This window comes from Peromyscus californicus, unplaced genomic scaffold (assembly GCF_007827085.1).
Source record: "Peromyscus californicus insignis strain IS unplaced genomic scaffold, ASM782708v3 Scaffold_11__1_contigs__length_118956290, whole genome shotgun sequence".
Lineage (NCBI taxonomy): Eukaryota > Metazoa > Chordata > Mammalia > Rodentia > Cricetidae > Peromyscus > Peromyscus californicus.
The window spans coordinates 1,579,628-1,600,514 of record NW_026294402.1 but is presented as its reverse complement, the minus strand read 5'-3'; the positions used below and the strand labels follow the sequence as shown (position 1 = coordinate 1,600,514).

The window sequence follows — 20,887 nt, the reverse complement described above, 5'->3', positions numbered from 1 at the left end:
CTGATACAAACCAAAAAAAGGGAGGTGGGTTGTAAGAAATGAATTATGTGGTCTGTGCCTTTAAGAACTAGCCTCAAAAAGAAAGGGCAAGCTCCTCCCAGCCTCACTACTACTACTGAGTGAGTGCTTTGGATCGAGCTTCCCTGCCCATGGCTTGTAAACAGAATTAACCTTGCTTTTGCATTCTGTACCTAAAGTCTGGGGTAGCTTCTTTGGGGACGCGATCTGGGCACAACACTTATGTCTGCTAACTTTATTCCTCTAGGACAAAATTCTATCAATTCAGCTATAGCTCCACCAGGCATTCAAGGCAGGAATAACTCTAGACATGCCAACCTCTATATCCATCTACTTTATTTCTCTGGGATGAAATTCTGTCTCCATAACTACAGTTCTGTCCATTTCCCTAGCTCATAGTCCTGCTAGTGACTAAACTCCTATGCTTCCAGCTTCATCTTTGTCCTCTGTATCCTCTTTCTCCATCTCTGCTACTCTCTATTCCTGGCACCCAGAAAACTCTACTTGAGATCTGCTTACCCTCTATGAAACCTCTGTCATCCTCTCTTCTTTCTGGCTACACTGTTCTGTCTGTTTCTACAGAAAATGCCTGTCCTGGGCATTTTCGCTGGGCACCAGGTTCTCTGCCTCCTCAGGAATGTTATTCTACCTCTCACCTATATATGTAAAAACCTCTTTTGTTCTCAGTCAAATGCTCTGGAGAACCACTAGGCCTCCTCCAGGCAAGGGGGGTGGTCTGAGCTTCATTAGCACAATAAACAAAGCTATGTGTCTCCTGCCAGCTTGTCTCCTAAGCTCAGCAGGGAAGTTAGTAACTTAGTAGGTTCAGCAGGTCTGGGGAGCTGAACTGTTTACCAACTGGTCTAGCCAAGCAAGGATTTCTTTCATAGCAGAAGACAACTGGAATATTAAAGGCTGGATAACACCAAATATTCATAATAAATGGCTTTGCCTTTTGACAGACCCTTGGCAGGTCAAAGTTTAGCTTTAATACACAGCTGAATCTCTATGATACATTCTTGCAGCCTGCAAGAGGTATGTATTTGCTAATACGTGAATGTGAGTTTTTACGTCTTCTATAGGCATGCTACAATCCACATAACCACAGAGGTTATATATCAAGTAAGGGGCTAAGAAGAGGAAAGGATTTCCTGAGGAAGTGGATAGAATGTATAGTTGTGGAGAGATATGGGTGGCTGGAATGGGAGGATTAAAAGGAGAGGGAGAGGGAAAAGAAGGGTGAGGGAGAGAAGTCAGTGATGGACAGCTAACACTAAGGACCGTTTGAAGGGTCATACAGATACCTACTACAGTAGAAGTTACTTAAAATATATGCAACTGTAAAATAAATAAAAATGGAATTGCCAAGTAATGGGAGAAACCAAGCCCCATCTGGACCTTTCTTGCCACCAAATTAAACCTCTAGTGCCAGGAATTAGTTACAGCTAATCGGGTTGTTGGACAAAGGGGCCCCATGGGACTCTCCAAACAACTCAGGCTACTGCCAATGCTATTGATACCTCTCCACAACCTGACAGTAAGGCCTTATTGCTGATGACACCTACATATCTCACTACACATGGAGAAATAGAGCTGGTTACTAACTAGAGCCTTCAACCCCTACTGACTAGTGGTCATGGTACTGGAAGATACTCTGTACACTAGCAGAAGAGAAAGCGAAACACCAACCCAGCTCCCAAAACTGTGATCTACAATGGTGACCTGTCTGCATAATATGCTGCTGCAATAGTGGCACAAAAGTTGTGGGAGTGACCAACCACTATTTGATTGGATTATGGGTCTAGTCCATGGGATAGAACCCATGCTTGACACTGCTCAGGTAGCCAAGAACCTGAGACTAGACAAGCTATGGACCTAGGGGAAAACCAAATCTGTTCTGCTAAAGCAGTGGTCCTCAACCTGTAGGTCTCTACCTCTTTGGCAAACCTCTATCTCCAAAAATATTTACATTATGATTCATACCATGAATAAAGTTACAGTTATGAAGTAACAACAAAAATAATTTTAGGGTTGGAGTTGTCACAACTTGAGGAACTGTATTAAAGGGTCACAGAATTAGGTAGGTTGAAAACTGTTGTGATAAAGGAATGTAACAATAAAATGACTCCTAATAACATTCTTTTATACTCATATTTCTGTGTCTTGCTCAGCCATCATTGAAGATACTTCCCCCTGCAGCAGATGGAAACAAATACAGAGATCCACACCTGGACAATGTGCAGAAACTGAGAGACCTTGGAACACTCTGTCCTAAATGGGATGTCTTCATCAAATACCTCCTCTACGAGCACGCACAGAACCTGGAGCATGCACAGGGCTTCCAAACCAGGTGGTGTCCCAGTGCTGAGATGGGAAATGGACACATGCCCCCATCCCTAACCAAGAAGCTATCTCTAATTGATAACTGATAGCAAAGGAAAAATTGGTTTTCTCCAAGAGAATCTCATTGGATATACAAATCACACCTAAGGACAGGCTCCATGTCCAGCAATAGATGGCCAACACAAAATGAACTCTAAGATATGATTGGAGATGTTTTGTTTCATGATGCTTTATTTGGGCCTTTTTTTGGTCTTTTGTTTATCTATTATGATTTCTGATTTTGTGTTTTTTAAAGGTTTTCTATGAGTATGCATGTATACCTCTATGTAGCTAGAGTTTTCCTGCCTGACCCACAGTCAGGACAAATCTCTCTCACCCGCCAGTCCCAAGCCGCTCAAACCCGATCAAGTAAACACAGACACTTATATTGGTTTCAAACTGTATGGCCATGGCAGGCTTCTTGCTAACTGTTCTTACAGCTTAAATTAATCCATTTCTATTAATCTATACTTTGCCACGTGGCTTGTGGCTTACCGGTACTTTACATCTTCCTTGTCCTGATGGCGGCTGGCAGTGTCTCCCTCAACCAGCTTCCTGTTCTCTCCTTTCTCCTCTCTGTTAGTCCCGCCTATACTTCCTGCCTGGCCACTGCCAATCAGTGATTTATTCATTGACCAATCAGCAACACATTTGACATACAGACCATCCCACAGCACTTCCCCTTTTCTTTTCTTAAAAAGGAAGGTTTTAACCTTTACACATCTCCAAAGTCAGCTTGGTATATTTGGGAATTTGGGCGTAGTTTCTCTTACTACTTCCTGCTGGAGGGGGGCGCTGTATCTTATGGGGACACAAAGAACATTTTAGGATTATGGAGTAGTCCATGAGGGTGTATTCGTCTGAGCCAGTTGCCTTGAAACGGTTCTGGATGTTGGATCATCTGGGCCATGGTGTCATCGGAGACATTTCAGGGGGTCTTGGTTGGTCAAACCTGATGTATCTTAATCTGGAATAAATCCATAGCCTCTGGCTTTCTGTGGGAACAAAAGCAGAATCTCCTTTCCAAAGCAACATATCCTTATATCCAAATTTTGAAGTCAAGGTACCTTTAAAATATGCATATTGGTTTAACTCAGCTTCCTTTACAATCAAATATCTCTCTGTAGTTAAGAATCCCAAAGACAACACAATCCAGATTCTCTGTGTAATATTCATCTTCACGTGGCTTATTTTTTATATTAATTTTACTGTCTCTTTAAAGACTTTATTTTTTAAAACCATGTATTTGTTTCTATACTGTATATATCACCTTTTTTTGTCTCTTTCAAGCCTACGTATATTTTACACACATTTTAAACTATTACATCTGAATCTGTCTTATTGTGAATCTATTGCTTTAAGCTGCAGCAGCTGTGGCTGCTGGCTCCGCCCACTTCAGCTTCCCAACATGGCGGCGGTACTGTAGTTTTCCGCCAGCTCTGGGAGCTATCGTGGGTCTATGCTTTTATCCAAGCAGCGTGTAGCCCAGAAACCTCTTTTTTTGTTTTGTACTAGCAAAGGCTAAATTCACCAAGCAGCTTAATGTGCCACTTGCAGAGACCTCATTCCCGCCATACGGCGGCAGGTCGAGCAAGCACGCACACTAGGAACCCACCAGTAGCTCAAACCGCAGGCTGCCGCTCATTTGAGAGAGACAATTAGGAAGCTGTTTTTAGCTCCGTTTTAGAATCTTTTTTCTCAGTTTTTAGGTGGAAACTCTTGCCCCATGTTGGGCGCCAATTGTAGCTAGAGTTTTCCTGCCTGGCCCACAGTCAGGACAAATCTCTCTCACCCGCCAGTCCCAAGCCGCTCAAACCCGATCAAGTAAACACAGACACTTATATTGGTTTCAAACTGTATGGCCATGGCAGGTTTCTTGCTAACTGTTCTTACAGCTTAAATTAATCCATTTCTATTAATCTATACTTTGCCACGTGGCTTGTGGCTTACCGGTACTTTACATCTTCCTTGTCCTGATGGCGGCTGGCAGTGTCTCCCTCAACCAGCTTCCTGTTCTCTCCTTTCTCCTCTCTGTTAGTCCCGCCTATACTTCCTGCCTGGCCACTGCCAATCAGTGATTTATTCATTGACCAATCAGCAACACATTTGACATACAGACCATCCCACAGCACCTCTACATGTGTATATGTTTCTGGTGAGTTTTTTCTTCTGTTTGTTTTTCTTAAATTATGATTTGTTTGTATTTTTACTGGCCTGTTTATTTTCTAGGGAGAGAGAAAAAGAAGGTGTGGAATTGGATTAGTGGGGAGTACCTGAGAGGAGATGAGTGAAGGGAAACCACGATCAGACTACCTGTATGTGGTTTTTCCTTTATAAGTATTGCCATGGTCATGGTGTCTCTTTACAGCAAGAGAAACCCAAACTAAGACAGAAGTTGGTATCAGGATTGGGGTATTGCTGTGATAGTCCTGACCATGTTTTTGTTTGGAGGAATGTGGGCTTTGGGAATTTGGATTAGAAAAGCAGTTGAAAAAATGCTTTAAGTGGGGATTAATGGGCCTCTTAGTAAGAACATGGAAGACAGTGGTGTTGAGTGTGATTTGAACTATGGGGGCCTGGCTCAAGAGATTTCAGGAGAAAAAATTTGTATGTGACCTAGCAACTGTTCTTGTTGTTAGTTTTTCAGCTGCGTTGTGTGCTTACCCTGCAAGGAAATGCCACGAAACACGACAGAATCCGCTAACAAGAGTTTTATTAAAGGGACAGAGAGTGAACAGGCCTGCGGGAAACACGTGCGTGGAGAAGAAGAAGGAACCGGGAACATGGCGCCTGATTTTAAAAGCTGGGCGTGGACAGATCAGCGTCACTACTACATGCAAGCGCGTAGATCACATGGCCACGTTGCACGCTTACGTGGCTAGTGGGACGTCATGGATCTTGGTCACGCGAGATGCCCTGACCCGGAAATGGCTATCTGGACCTGGACCTAGCTAGGCGGAAGTGTCCGCCAGGCATATGCAGACACGCCTGACCGTGGGGGCTTGTTGTAAATCTTTCACTTGTGAAGGTCATTAGGCTGCTTTGGTGAAGAATGTGCCTGCTTTTTGCTCTTGTCCAAAAAATCTGCCTAAGGCTAAATTGAAGAGTTTTGGATTAATTCCATTTGCAGAGGAAATTTCAAAACAGCCTAGGGTGGACTGTCATGTGGTTATTAGTGGCCATTCTTATAAAGATCTATAATGGAAAGGAACTAGCAAAGAAAGTTACAAAATCAACGATTTGAGGAGCAAGGGGCACAGGAAGTAGAATGAAGCTAAATCCTGTGTTCAAGGACATAAACTGATAAAAGAAAAGTGGGATGTTAAATGGAATAAAGGGAATGGTGACCTCAGGGCAAGACTCCACTCAGCTAAGCTTCCAACTTGTAAAAAAGAATTAAAGAACAGCTTGGGTCCACGTGTGGTGGTACAGGCCTTTAATCCTAGTACTCAGGAGACACAGGCATGCAGATCTGAGTTCAAAGCCAGCCTGGGCCAGAGCAAGTTCAAGGACAGCCAAGTTTAGGCAGTAAAGGAAAACCATGGAAAACAGAAAGCTGGTGAAGATGTAGTTGAATGAGGGGGCCCTTTTCCATCCCCAGCAAGCAGCAGAACTTGGCAGCTTTGGTCACATGGTTCTGACTTTATACTCCAAGGATACAAGAAAAGGAGTATGGAATCTCCCTCCTCATCAAAGGAAAGCTGCTAAGGTCAGGCATGTGGCAGGGATGTCCCTGAATGGAAGCCCAGAGAAGTCATTGTGTGAAGCTGCAAAGGTGAAGCCTGCAGTGCCTTGAAGACCCCAAGATGTTGGAGATGCCAGAACCATGGGATATCTGCTGAGGACAGCTGCCAATGGAGAATGGAAAAAGCCCAAGAGAAAGATGTGTTTTGCAGTGAACAAAGCTGAGATGAATTGGAGATCTGAAGACGACTTTGACATCAGACATGGAGATGCAGAGTTTAGAATTTGCCCAGCTGTCTTTTGGTCTTTGGTCCAGTATTTCCTTACTATGCTCCCTTCCCTACATTTTGGAATGGCAATGTATATTTTGTGCCATTATATATTGGAAGTATGTGATCTGCTTTTTTATTTAGATTTTACAAGGGATTACAGTTAAAAGAGTACATGAGTCTCAGGAGAGACTGAACTTTTAAACATTGAGGCTGTTATAGACTATGGAGACTTTTGAAGTTTGACTGAATGAATTCTTTGCATTATGTTATGGCTACAACCTTATCGGGACAAGGGAGTGAATGTGGTTTGAATAGGAATGGTCCCCCACATACTCATGTGTTTGAATGCTTGGCCCCAAGAGAGTGACACTATTAGGAGGTTTGGCCTTGTTGGAGGAAGTGTGTAACTGTGGGAGCAGGCTTTGAGGTTTCGTATGCTCAAATTATGCCCAGTGTTGGGCAGGCTCCTGCTGCCTGTGGATCAAGATGTAAAACTCTCAGCTCCCTCTCCCACACCATGCTTTCTCACCATGATGGTAATGGAATAAACCGCTGAAATTGTAAGCCTGCACCAATTACATAAGAATTGCTGTGGTCATGGTGTCTCTTCAGAGCAATAGGAATTCATACTAAGACAATGCATGAAAAATTTTTCAATTAAAGTAAGGGGGGGAGGATAGGTATAAATAATATGTTTGGTATGTAGCTCAAAGTCTAGGTTATGTTCCTAACACACTCCCAATACAGTTTCTGCCCATGCTGAATCTGTACCCTTAAAGGATAAACTTTCAGACAAGCAAATTTATTTTTAAGGTAGAAGCTTTTAATAGAATTATAAAAAAATAACACTATTTCAAAATCAGGATAAGTAACCATGGGTATATTTTCCCTCTGCATACCCATATTCAAACATGATTTCTAGCCATTCTTAAATTAACAAGGAACAAATACAGAATCAAGGTAGTGTGTCAACAGAAGTACTGTATTAAAGCTATCATCCCTAGAAAACAGAAAACACAAAGTGAACTCGTGCAGCCATTTCCAACTTCATTGTGCATCAGAAAGCACTTTACTGTGATAAACGACCATTAGGACACCGTAGGCAAATCATCAGACAAAGCTAGCCCTTTGCTTTCAGAATTCTAAAGTTTAGTCATCCTGAAGGGGAAAAGACAAAAATACACCGCTGTATAAAGAACAGCCACTTACTTACTGCAGGATTTCTCTGAATTTCAGATTCTGAAGCAAGAAGTTACCCTTTCATAGACTCTTGTAGAGATTAAGTTAAGCAAGTGCTTTCCCTAACCATAACACAAAGCTACTTCTATCATTTCACCACCACTTTACTGATGCAGAGGACATTTCCTCAATCTCTCAGTCTCAAATGACTATTCTTCACTTTAGAAATCAATCAACAATTCATTGGGTTCAACATCATCGACTACTGTCACCATTTTGGCACTGGTACCATTTTTACTATCTTCTGACATTTTCTTACATAACATTTTAGTACATGATTGAAATGGTAAGTTCTGTATTCAAACTAAGACAACAGATTTAAAGAAGGGGGAACTAAAGCTTCCCATTCTTGAAGGCGACTGCCTTTAAAAGTGATTCATTTTATACAAGCTCCGATAGTTCCAGGATTGCTTCTAAGTCTCAGTCTACTGATAAACAACACCATGGGAATAAAGTACCTACAATCTCCACCATTCCCTATTTTCAATATACTACACAGTAATGTCTCACAGCTAAAATGCTTTTGGCCATTTAAATATCTGCCCACATAAATATCTGAAGTTTTAATATTCTAGAACTGTAAAAGATAGCTATAGAGGTGTACAGTTAGGCCAGGGTTAGGTATCTCAAACTTGGCACTAGTGATATTTTGGGCTGGGTAATTCTTTCCTGTGAAGAGGAGAGTCAGGCATTACATGGTGTTTAGCAGAGCCTATAGCCTCTACTGATAAGAGGGCAGTAGCCGCTCACACCTATATCTTTTTTGACCACCAAAAACCATCTCCACACAATCCAAAATGTCTTCTGGGTGCCCAAACTCCACTTGAGAATCACTGGATGGGAACTTTATTGTAGACATTATTGTATTAAATAATTTGGGGTGCACAAATAAGACAGGACTCTATGCAGTATCACTAATGTGAAAGTCTAGCAGATCCTCTGCTATCTGTTTATGGTAGGCAGAGCGTTTATAGAATATACTACTGAACCATGTGGCTACCTATGTGTTACTATCTTTTCTCCTACCCAAAACACTGACATTAGACAGGGGTGGTGATGGGGTAGCTAATCCACCAACCACTTTTACATCAACTGATGGGGAAAAGCTACAGTTCATAAATCTTTGCTAAGAAGAGGATGGAGAACAGTCAAGGCAAATGCCCTTCTTTCTGAATCCGCAGTCTCTCCTTCTCTACCTGCAAGCGCTCCTTTTCGATCTGCAGCTTCTCAGATTCGAACTTCAAAAACTGCAGCCGATCTTTCTCCAACTGCAGGCGCTCTCGCTCAAGTTTCAACTTCTCTGCTTCTATGTCCTGTGGCTGCAGCGTGGACTTATCCCCCTGGCCAAGTTCATTCTCTAGGGCGGGTTTCTCGGTGCTGACCAGCTGCAGCCTCCACTTCTCCCTCTCGATCTGCAGCCTCTCCTTCTCCAGCTGCAGGCGCTCATGCTCCAGGTCCAGGTGGCGCAGCCGTTCTTTCTCTATCTGCAGCCGCTCCTTTTCCACCTGCAGCCTTTCTGCCTCGATATCCAGTCGGCGCTTTTCCAGCTCCAGTTTCTGTTTTTCTATGTTCATGAGCAGATGGGGCTCATCATATGTGGGTCTGGACGGTGTGGAATTGAGGGTGAAAAACTCATCTATATGAGGGAAGTCAGGGAGCTCACTTTCCCTCCTGGAATCTGGTATGACAGACGACAACATTTCTTCTTCCTCCTCTATCTCAAACTGAGAGAAAAGAAAAAAAAGCTAATTTAGTATTTGTTTTCATTTCTGTCACTGTCAGTTTGCTCTGTTATTAGCTTTTAGTGATTATTTCATTTATTACATATTTGTGAGTAAGTATGTCTGAGTGCAGGTGAATGTAGGCCATAGCACATTTATGGAGTTCAGAGGACAATGTTTTTTCCAGACTTGGTGCTTGCCTTCCACCATGTTGAAGCAGGATTTTTCTTGTTTACTGTGAGGCAAACTCCAGGCTAGCAGACTGGAAGCTTCAGGTCTATTCTCCTGTCTCTGCCATATGGGTGTTGGGGTTACAGACACATGCCACAGCATTCAGCATTAGTGGGTGTTCCACGGATGTCAGGCTTGGGCCATTTACCCAGTAAACCATCTCCCCAGCCCTGCCTCATCTGACAACTTTCTATGCTTTAATTTTTATTAAAATTACTTAATCTGAACTCTTAAGATTATTTAAATGAATTACCTGATGTCACTAATATGTATGTATCACTGAGGTAATTACATTTAGGTGAAAACACAGGTATTAAGGGCACTAGGAAAAAACAGAATGATTGTTATCTACTGTCTGTGAGCTTGAAGATCTGGGCGCTTCCTCAGCATGTGTGGGTATCTAAAAAAGAAAACATGCCTCATCAGTTAATACTTACTTCTGGGCTTTGTGGGTCCCTTTCTTCTTCTTCTACTTTGACCTCTGTTAGGGATCCACCTGCATCCCGGAAATCTGCCACATTCTGCCAGTCAAAATTTGCATCATTTCGGAATGCAATTTTTTCATCTATCTCTTCAGTGAGAGAGTCATCTAAATCAGATGTGGGCAGAGGAAACCCAGAACCAACCAGCTTCATGTTGGCCTTCATTCTCTTCCTTTTCATGAGTGCACGCCAGTCGAGGTACCGTCTCTTCACCTCAGTCCCCGTCCTCTGTTCTCCTTCTCCTACAGCGTTTACACACTGTGCAATCTCCTCCCAGGCCATTCGCTTCATCACATTTATCGTTGTGTTGAGCTGCTTAGAAAAAATGACTTCTTTCCTTTTGGTAATTTCTTTCAAAAGGGTCTGAGTCTCCTGAACACTAAAATTGCTTTTCCTTTTCCTTTTCAATTGCTTCATTTTTAAAACTTCAGTGCAGGTTTTAATGGCAAGAAGAGCTGTGCAAAGTATGTGAAGAGTGTGTTATAAAGAACAAAGTCCAAGGACAATCCCTTGTTGGTTCTTAATTCAAATCACTGAGTTTCCATTCATCCAGTCATGGAGGTGGTCTAGATACCTAAAGGAGAAAAGTAAAAGAAAAAAAAAGCCATCAACCTATAACTGCCACAACATACTGCAACCAGTATGCTGTATTATTAAAACAACTGTCTAAATACAGCTCGAAACTACTGGCTCACTACCATGTCTCAAATAAACTCTGAATTTGATTCTGCCTCAGTTTACCTGAACACACCTCTTAATTATCACAATTTGGGCTCATTTATGTGAAAATATTTCTGCAGGAATTCACAATTTAAAGAGTATCCCCTACTGAAGCAAAAATACAGTAAATATACAAGGCTAAATTGAATCAGGAAATATGCAAGTCTACTACTGTTTGAGCTCTCAGAGTGTTACAAGTAAACACTAATTCCACATTTTAAAAATTTAACAACAAAGCATTTTATTACCATTTATAAACTTTTATTTGGTATTTTTTCTGGCTCCAAGGATCTCTATTCAACCAACTGTGTATATTTAATAACATCACCAAAAATATGCCCACCACATCTTTTAGTTTGCACCCATTCATGTGGAATATTTATCTTCCAAACAGCCACTTTCTGAAGAAATAGAGGCCAGAGAGAACCAAATTTTCTAAAGAGCAGAAATGAACTTGCAAAAATCCCTATCAGTTTCACAAATACACAGAAAAAGAAGCAAGTTTTCAAAACCAAAAAAGGACTGTAAGCAAACTTTTTCTAAAATACACTGAAGATATTTAATGATAAATTGAAGCCCAGTGATTCAGAATGTATAATCAATTCCAGCAAGCTAGTCAAATGCAAACCTTTTGTGAAAGAAATTTAAGCAAAAAGTATTTATAAATTAGAATACTGTTGAAAGACAATGTGTGCTGTAGTCATGAGCACAGATTCTGGAGTCAGACTCGCTGGGCCAGATCACTACATCTGAGACAGGCATGGGGCTGCAACACTGACTTCTGTGGTAGAAAGTTATTCTGTGTCCCACCTGGTCCTGTAACACACAGAGGCTTATATTAATTAAAACTGCTTGGCCATTAGCTCAGGCCTACCACTGACTAGCTCCTACTCTTAAACTCAGCCCATTTCTGTTAATCTTTATGTTGCCACATGTTCCGTGGCTTTACCTGTGTGCCATTACATGCTGCTCCCTGGACGGCAGGCTGGCGTCTCCTGACTCATCCTTCCTCTTCCCAGAATTCTCCTTGTCTGTTTATCTCGCCTATACTTCCTGACTGGCTACTGGCCAATCAGCATTTTATTAAACCAGTGTACAAAAGCATTATCCCACAGCAGACTTCAGACTCAGAGGTCAGCAGGAAGAGTCCGAATTCCAGGCTTGGACACACAGTGAGGCTTTTTCTCAAAATAAAAAAGCTGAATATGTAGTTCGATGGTAGAGCACTTTCCCAGCATGTGCAAAGCCCAAGGCCCTGGGCTCTACCTTGAGTACTAGAGGGAAAAATGAAGAGAGGGAGATAAGGACAGAAGGAGAGAGGGAATGAAAGTGAATCCTAGACCTGAGACTGCCTGGTTTAAATCACTTAACCTCTCTATATATGCTTTCACTTGAAAAGTGCTAAGAATGTTGCTTAGCAGAGATACAGCCAAGAATATACAATTTAAAATATACAGACTAGACCTGCACACAATAAACAATGGGAATTCTTTGCTGCTGTATCAAAGAAAACTTGAAACAATTTTGGCAAAAGGACAGCAGATCATAGTAACGCTGGTATTGTTCCTGATTTGAGCAACAGGTATGTAGGTGTGTTTAACTCAAGTGTTAAATACACATGCCTTCAACTACACTTGCTGAGATACCATGGTGGGAGCTAGAAACTAGTCAAAATGACAGTATTTATTGCACAGCACTGAAAATTATAGTACTGGAAATCTACTGATTAGGACTAAAGTGTACATGCAGCTAGTCTACTAGAACAAAAAAGCTATCATTATTTCAGTATGTATCAAATAATTTCTAGTAAGAATTTTTAATTGAATACTTTAACATCTAATATAAATATGCTTAGGGCACATTTTAGAAAACTTATAAAGTATTTTCTTTTCTTTTACAGAGATAGTGTCTCACATAGCCCAGTCAGCCTCAAACTAACTATATGGGCTGGAGAGATGACTCAGCTGTTAAAGGCTAGGCTCACAACCAAACTAACTATACAGCTGAGGTTGATTTTGAGCTTCGGATCCTTCTGCCTTCACTTCTGAGGATTTGGGATTACATACATGTTTTAGGAGTGCATGAAATCAAACCCAGGGTCTCATATATGATTCCGAAGTCCTCTATCAAGTGATCTACATTCTTAGACACAGGACATTCATCTACTATGAAAAATCCTGAAACAAACTGATTAATATATCATTAAACCAACCTCACTCTACTACTTCTTGGTATGCTTTCCTACAGGATACTTGAAGGAATGAGTGATGTCAATATTTTGCTTTTTTCTTCTGGTACTTATCCCACTAGCTCACCTGCTTCAAAGACAGTGTCTCTAATACATCATACTCTATCTAACAAATAGGAGGCTTAAAAAAAAGTACAAAATTAAAAGTGATCAGGAGATGGGAAAGGGAAAGGAGAAATAAATTAAGGAAAAAGTCAGGAAAATGAAGGTTCTGTGGGCACACAAAGCACATTATCTATAATAAAAATATGACTTGAGACAACATAGTCACAATGTGTGGCCTGGCTAAGTGAAGACCATGCCACATCATCTAGGGGGAAAATGGCTCTGCAGCAAACAGGCTCCACTATCCCTTAGGTAGATTCTGACAGTAAGAAAGTCATCGGAGACACTTTAAAAGGTAGAACCAGAAATCAGACAGCCTTACAAAAAATAAACGAGAACTGAAATGATGCTAAACATGTACAATGTTGTTAGGATAAGTGTTCCCAGACCACTTCGCAGCACTTTTTTTTTGGGGGGGGGCAACACACAAAAATATTCACCAATAGTGAACACTGAGTCACATGCAATAATTGTCATATTTGCATGCAGATATTTCTTAAAGCACTATGATACTAACGTGAATGCAAAGAAAAAAACAAACTGCAAAAGGGCCAGCAAGATGACCCAGTGGGTAAAAGCACTTGCTGCACAAATATGACAGGAGTCTGATCCCTGAAACCTGAGTAATAGCAGAGAGAGCTGACTTCTGGCCCACTCCATCCCATGTGCAACAAAGCCTGTACTCTCATGCATACATTAACAAATAAAATTTTAAGAACAAAGTGGAAAAAGAAATGTATGTGTCCATGTGTGCACACTCCAAGGCTCAATTGTGAGCATGTATCAACACAAAATATGCTACTTTCTCCAAACTCCATTGCTAGTCCTAAGACTGATAGAGATAGCATTTCTGCTTTAGCCATGAAACTGTTCTTGAGTCCACAGCCTATTTTATTTCACCATAAGGTGATTAAAATGGTATCAGAAATCAAGTTATGAAGGATTTGTTTATTACACAAAACTACATTTTCTAAGTCTATAGTTCTTGGAGCATACCTTTCTATCCTGAAATGCTCAAACAGTACTGTCCAATATGAATATAAAGAGATCCACATGTAGTTTAAAATTTCCCAGTAGTTGTATTGAAGTGAAAAACTGAGGTGTAATTTTTTTAGCAAATTATATGTAAACTTATATATTCAATAGTCACTATAAATGTCATCAACATAAAAATTACAATAAAATTATTTTCTTCACTAAGTACTTAGAATAAAGTTGTCATCATCACCACCATCATTAACATCATTATTTTGGCCAGGGTCTTGCTTTGTATTAGCCCAGGCTAGCCATGAACAGGCAGTTCTCAGGTCTGTTTCTTGTACACTAAATACTGGGATTACAAGCATGAGCCACCATGACTAGTTTCCAGTGTACATTCTAAAGTTACACGGTATCTTACTTTGCACTTACTGCTTTTCACAAACTGAACAGTGCCTGGAGCCTAATATACGGGGCATCAATAAAAAGCTTATTATACCAGCCACTCAGGAGACTGAAGAAGCAAGATCATTTAAGCCCAGGCGTTCAAAGCTAGCCCAGGCAACAGAATAAAGCCCCATCTCAAGCACAACAAACAAACAAAAAAGGATGTAGAGAAATCGAGGCATGCAGGTACAGCAGATGCTAAGCAATTCCCTTTCAGAGATCATTAAGGCAGGCAGGCCTCTTTTGTTACAAAAGGTTTCCTGAACAGAAAAAGTCAGTTTACTTTAGGGGAGAACAATGCATAACAGAATGATATAGACAATATTAAGAGATCATGTCTGCTTCTTTCTTTTTTTTTTTTTTTTTTTTTTCATTTTTTGAGACAGGGTTTCTCTGTGTAGCTTTGGAGCCTGTCTTGGAACTCGCTCTGTAGACCAGGTTAGCCCCGAACTCACAGAGATCCGCCTGCCTCTGCCTCCTGAGTGTTGGGATTAAAGGCATGTGCCACCACCACCCAGCTTCATGTATACTTTTTTTTTTAATTTATTTATTTATTATGTATACAGTGCACATATCCCTGCAGGCCAGAAGAGGGTACCAGATCTCATTACAGATGGTTGTGAGCCACCATATGGTTGCTGGGAATTGAGCTCAGGACCTTTGGAAGAGCAAGTAGTGCTCTTAACCTCTGAGCCATCTCTCCAGACCCCATGTCTACTTTTTAAGAACCAACTCAGAGACTTATTTGCTGGAAATTCATCAAATGCAAGCTAAGCTAATTCAGATTTAAGAATAGACAGCTCTCTTTTGAGAACCACACTTTTATGAGAATGTATTTAGATAACTATCCCTACCTCTATTAGAATTCTGACTAGATTAGAAGTTAGGGTTGGAATATCATTCATCAAAAATGAACTGCTGAAAACCCTGCCAAAGGAGGCCTTCTACAGCACTATAGAGATAGCTGACCCTACCCTGTTCTTCCTTTCTTCCTGTTACAGTAAATCAGTATTTTGTAAACCTTGTAAATCAGTATTTCTCAATTGCCCCCTCCAGCATTATGAGATTGCTCTAAATTCTACAACAGCTCAGCAGTGCACACTGAATGTGTTTAGTTTTTAACCATCTCAGAAAACAAGTAAAAAATGAATTATAGTTTACTTCAGTATACCCCAAATACTGGTTTGTTTTTTTTTTGGTTTTTCGAGACAGGGTTTCTCTGTGTAGCTTTGCGCCTTTTCCTGGAACTCACTTGGTAGCCCAGGCTGGCCTCGAACTCACAGAGATCCGCCTGGCTCTGCCTCCCGAGTGCTAGGATTAAAGGCGTGCGCCACCACCGCCCGGCCCAAATACTATTTTAACACTACTGAGGTACATTACATTATTTTTATATGAATAAATTATCTCAAACTAGTATTATCTATACCCAGTGTTGGGAATTGAGGCTAGGGTCCCACATGTGTAAAAGACAAGTTCTCTACCACTGAATTATAACCCTACTCTAAACCCAGAAATATATTTAATATTTTGGACCTCCAATTGGACTAATCATATTTTTGTGCTCAATAGCAACACGTGGCTCTATGCTGTTGTACTGAGCAGCATAGTTCCTGTTGTCACAGCCTGTCTTAGCACCGTCACCCAGGCACTCTTCTGAGGTATCACCCAACACCATGGTGTCTGCCCTTCTGTCTCGCCAATCAAACTCCTCCTCAGTTCATGTCTCCAGTTCAGAAAGCCTTCACACAGAAGTCTGTTAAGTGTGTGTGTGTGTGTGTGTGTGTGCGCACGCGCGCGCGTGCGCGCGCACACGCGCGTGTGTGCACATGTGCACCCACATTTGGAGAGTTGAATGTTGAATATCCTCTTCCATCACTCTTCATCTTATTTTCTGAGACAGGTGAGTATTAGGAACAGAATTCAAGTCCTCATGCTTGTACAGGAAGCACTTTACTGAGTGAGCCAATTCCCTAGGGCCCTGATGTCTTTGATATGTACTTACACTACCAGTCTGTATTATAATTATTTTGTTACAGGTATGAAAAAAATCAAAGATTAATATATTACTCCCACTATCAAGTAGCTTATAACATAGTAAAACAGAGGCATAAAGAAAGGTACATGAAGCTAGGTGGTGGTGGTACATGCCTTTAATCCCAGCACTTGGGAAGCAGAAACAGGAGGATGTCTGTGAGTTCAAGATCAGCCAGGTCTACAGGGCGAGTTCCAGGACAGACTCCAAAGCTACAGAGAAATTCTGTCTCAAGAAATAAATAAATAATTTGTTTGCCAATTCTATCACTTACTAGCCCTTTGGTCTCAAGCAAATGAGCCTCTCAAACATGTTTACTAGGATAACACTCATGGCATTTAAGGATTAAAAGAGATAATCCAATGACAAAGACACAGCAAGCTCACCACAAGTATCAGCTACCATTGTTATCTCTTAGTTCAGAACTGGACATGATTACTATTTCTTTACTGGATGATTAACCCTAATACATGGAGAATATTAGAATACTAAGAAACTATAGCAAGAGCCCGACTCAGAAATCTTTGATAAGATCCAAAAGATTTTAAGAGGGAATTAGCAATCTGAGTCATATACAATGAAAGACTTAATGAGGGACAGAAATCAAAGGAGACATGTCTGGAATTAAAGCGAGAACACTGGTCTGAGGCCTAATACCAGACACTCTTTAATGCTGGCTCATTTAAGAACCTATACTTGACTGAAAAATTGTATTGAAATAGAAAAAAGTATCTGTAAAAGGTCAATTTTTTTTTCAATTCAAGGAACTTTCCTTCTTTATGGAGGCACTGTTACTGAAGTAATATATACAATATTAAAGTCATCAATAAAATAATGATTATCATTAACAGAATCTTATATAGTATCCACCCTCAGATTTTGCTGCTCTCAAAAATCCAAGATCAATTTACTTTTTTACTAACTGGACTAGGTTTTTGTTTTTTTGGGACAAGGTTAACAACCCTAGATGTCCCGGAGCTCACTTTTGTAGACCAGGTTGGCCTCAAACTCACACCTGTCTCTGCCTCTGGAGGGCTGGGATTAAAATTGTGAGCCACCACGCCCAGCTACCTGGACTGTTCTAATGGCACTGCTATATGGCACAAACAGCAGCCCTTTTAACTTACCAGAATCTCCGTGTTTTAAAACTCCTCAGTGTTGTTGCCAACTGCATACAGCATAGCCTCCTTTCCCCTGTCCCCCACCAAACAGTTCTTATGTATATACTTGGAGTTTACAGTTGGCATCTCTTTGTTTCCAACTGAGCTATGCTGAGCTAATGAGCTATTTCATTGATAAAATACACTTCCCTGCATTTTTAATCTCAATGGACTTGATATTAGAATCTGTGATGCTATTCTTGGTTGTCAACTTGACTATATTTGGAATTAACTAAAACCCAAAAATGGAGGGCACACCTGTAAGAGATTCTTGCTTAATTTGAAGTAGGAAGATTCACTTTCAATCAGGATCTTGAGTTGAGAAGACACACCTTTAATCCACATTCTTTGAGGTGGGAAAACACACCAATATTCTAGACCACACCTTCTGCTGGAATCCTATGTAAGGACACAGAAGTAGAAAGCTTTGCTCTTTGCCTCCTTATTCTCACCTCCTGAGCAAGTCCATTCCTTCACTGGCATTAGAGCCTACATCTTCCAGATTCTGGTGTATTCTGAAGACATCCACTGAGACATCCAGTCCACTCACTGAGACTGAGCAACTACTAGATTATAGGACTATAATAATCCATTCATAGCTAGCCACTGTTTGATTAGTGAGACTGCAGCCTGTAAGTCATTCTAATAAATCCCCTTTCTATCTATCTATAGATAGATAGATAGATAGATAGAGATTTGTTCTATAAGTTGTTACTCTAGAGTACCCTGACTAATACAGAATCCATCTTAGATTTCTGGTTAGTCTTGGCTTAATCCAGGGAAAACTTTTACCTGAAGCCTTGACATTACTAAGTGCAAGACATCAGTACAGCCTGATGTAAAATTTGTTGGCTGTGTTTACAAAAACACAAAAGCTATTTTATTGTTAATGTGTCTGTCTGTCTTTCCCATTCTTTGCATTATGGTACTGTGTCTGAGAGGTTTGGCTTTCAGTCACCCACTCCCAAGTAAGTTCCTCAAAAAGTATTCACGGTGTCAGGGATATCACAGGTCATAAAACATGTAAGTAAGTCATTTCTGATATTTTCATCCTGTTCTTTACACCAAGGAACTTGACAGTCATAACCTCTAAATCTCAGACCCCAACGTCCAAATCACAGACTTTCATCCCACAATCATTCTTTCCTGTTCAGAAACAGAAATGTGCAGTGCACTCACACAACCACCAATGACTACGGTAAGTTATAACTGGACATCTGCCACCCCCAAGGACTAGCAATTAAGATGATCTTTCTAGGTTGTGCCTAACACAGAACTAACAGATCTGAGAAAAACAGACAGTAAAATCTAGGTGAAAGAAAAAAGAGTAATATAAGAAAGGAATAAAAAGATTAAATTCACTAAGCAATTAAGAAGGAAACCATTCCTGAGCTACGAACTACCTTCCACCCCTATCCCATCTCAATCTCGTTTCAAGAGTGACTTCCCTTTCCCCAATATTCTTACAGGAAAACTACTTTTCTTTTTCTAAAACTTGAGGTGGTAAACACAACTGGTTTACTTAAGGGTCTCCCTCTAGAAAATACTACAGTGGGAAGGTGCGGCCGAGGCCCCTGGGAAGATGCGGATCTCGGAGCCAAGAGTGCGGCTGGGGGTAGGATTAGCATCTGACTCAGGACGCTACTGCGTCCATGCAACTTGGAGGATAGTCTTGCTCTCTGAATAGTGAGTGACAGCCCCGTCTAGGTACCCAACACTTCTGCAGAGGCCAAGAGCTCCTTCCCCTCCTCCCTAGTCAGGTGACGGCCGCGCGTGGGACTTATCTTCCCTGCTTCATGATCCTGTGCTTTGCAAAGCCAAGGCCAGAGTCCACAAAGGGGACGCCACACAGGGACCCACCCCTGCGAGGTCTCCCCTGGCCCCTCAAGTTCCCCGGTCCCCGTTGCTTGCCTGCTACCCAACACGCACCTGCGACCCCGGCGGCACCATCACAGAATCGCCCCCTGAGGGTGCTGGAAAAGAGAGGCTTCATGGAGTCCCCGCCCATCAACTTCTGTCTGCCTTTATTGGCTGAGATGGCTGCTGCTCATAGGTTGCGGCTAATCCATTGGTCCAGGAGGGGTTGCCACTCTGCCTGAGAGCCCGCCTCAGGCCAGGTCTCACAATGGGAATCGAGTCCCAAACCGGTTCCGGGTTAGTGCCCTGGACACCGCCCCGCAGCGATTCGCCTCCTGCTCAGCGCTCACTCTCTGTCACGTGACCTTGTCAATCAAGCGTGCTTTAGCAAAGGATTGGTCCCTAGCGATAAGGTTTGCCTCGCCGCTCGCCTGATTGGGGCACTGGTGGCTCCGGCTCCAAACTCTACTCGTGTCCTTGACCCTCGACCTTTACAAGGGCAATGCAAAATGGCAACGCCTGGGTCATCTCAGTCGGGCCCCTGGGCCAGCATCCTCTCTTACTCACCTAGCTGCTACCTCTGTTGACCTCAACCTCTGACAGTGTCCTTGCCTTCTTAAATCTAAGAATCTTCGCTTACTCTTGATCTCAAAAGTTGGCTTGTGGAAGGTTTCTTCAATGTTTTCTGTATTCTCAGCCCACTTATTCCTTTAGAGCCTGGGGCTGCTGTCTCCATTGGCATTGTTATTGAACCTAGCTTCCCACTGCTTGGGTTCAGGCATTCTCAGTTCTCCCCGAATAATACCAATACCCATCCTCCCATAGCCCAGTCTTGAAGTTAAGAGTCAAATTGAGATGCTTACAGTTCCTGGGCAAATCTCCTTAATTTTAGGATGAAGTGCAAAGCCTTAGAAGGTTTTCAAAAATCTCAATCCTGCTTTTCTCTCAGGCTCACTAACATGATTTCCTTTTTACTTACTCTTGACTGCTCTAGCTCCTGGACTCCTCAGTGCCTTGGGGACTGCCTTTGCCTTGATGTGTTTCCACCCAGGAAGGCTTTTCCGAGCTTTCCAACGCTCAGAATTCATTTTGGAAATTACTTTCTAAAATAAGCCTTCCTTTCCATTTTCTTCTCTGCTGTTTCAATTTATCCCTTCCAATAAAGGTTTGCCAGATAAAAACAATTTCAGTATGACATTCCATGTTTTTATTTGCTGACTGTGATAACCCTGCTCAACAGATCCAATGGCAACTTGTATTTTTGCCCCTACAGCTTTTTCTTTGTGTAGCAAAACATCTAGCATATAATAG

The 20,887-nt window shown here is 41.6% G+C and overlaps 1 protein-coding gene across 2 annotated transcripts; it reads right to left on the bottom strand.

Annotated features, from left to right (window-relative positions):
* Window positions 1–7,317: 7,317 nt before the first annotated feature.
* Msantd4 (Myb/SANT DNA binding domain containing 4 with coiled-coils) lies at window positions 7,318–19,779 on the bottom strand. 2 transcript variants are annotated; one of them, XM_052751472.1, is made up of 3 exons: window positions 19,649–19,779; window positions 9,985–10,603; window positions 7,318–9,319 (listed from the first exon to the last, which is right to left on the bottom strand). In XM_052751472.1, the coding sequence occupies exons 2-3, from the start codon at window positions 10,444–10,446 to the stop codon at window positions 8,744–8,746; spliced, it is 1,038 nt and encodes a 345-aa protein (XP_052607432.1). In that variant the 5' UTR covers window positions 10,447–10,603; window positions 19,649–19,779; the 3' UTR covers window positions 7,318–8,743. The 2 variants fall into 2 exon arrangements, with proteins under 2 accessions (XP_052607432.1, XP_052607441.1); XM_052751481.1 differs by lacking the exon at window positions 19,649–19,779 and adding an exon at window positions 11,699–12,611.
* Between the last annotated feature and the right edge of the window lie 1,108 nt (window positions 19,780–20,887).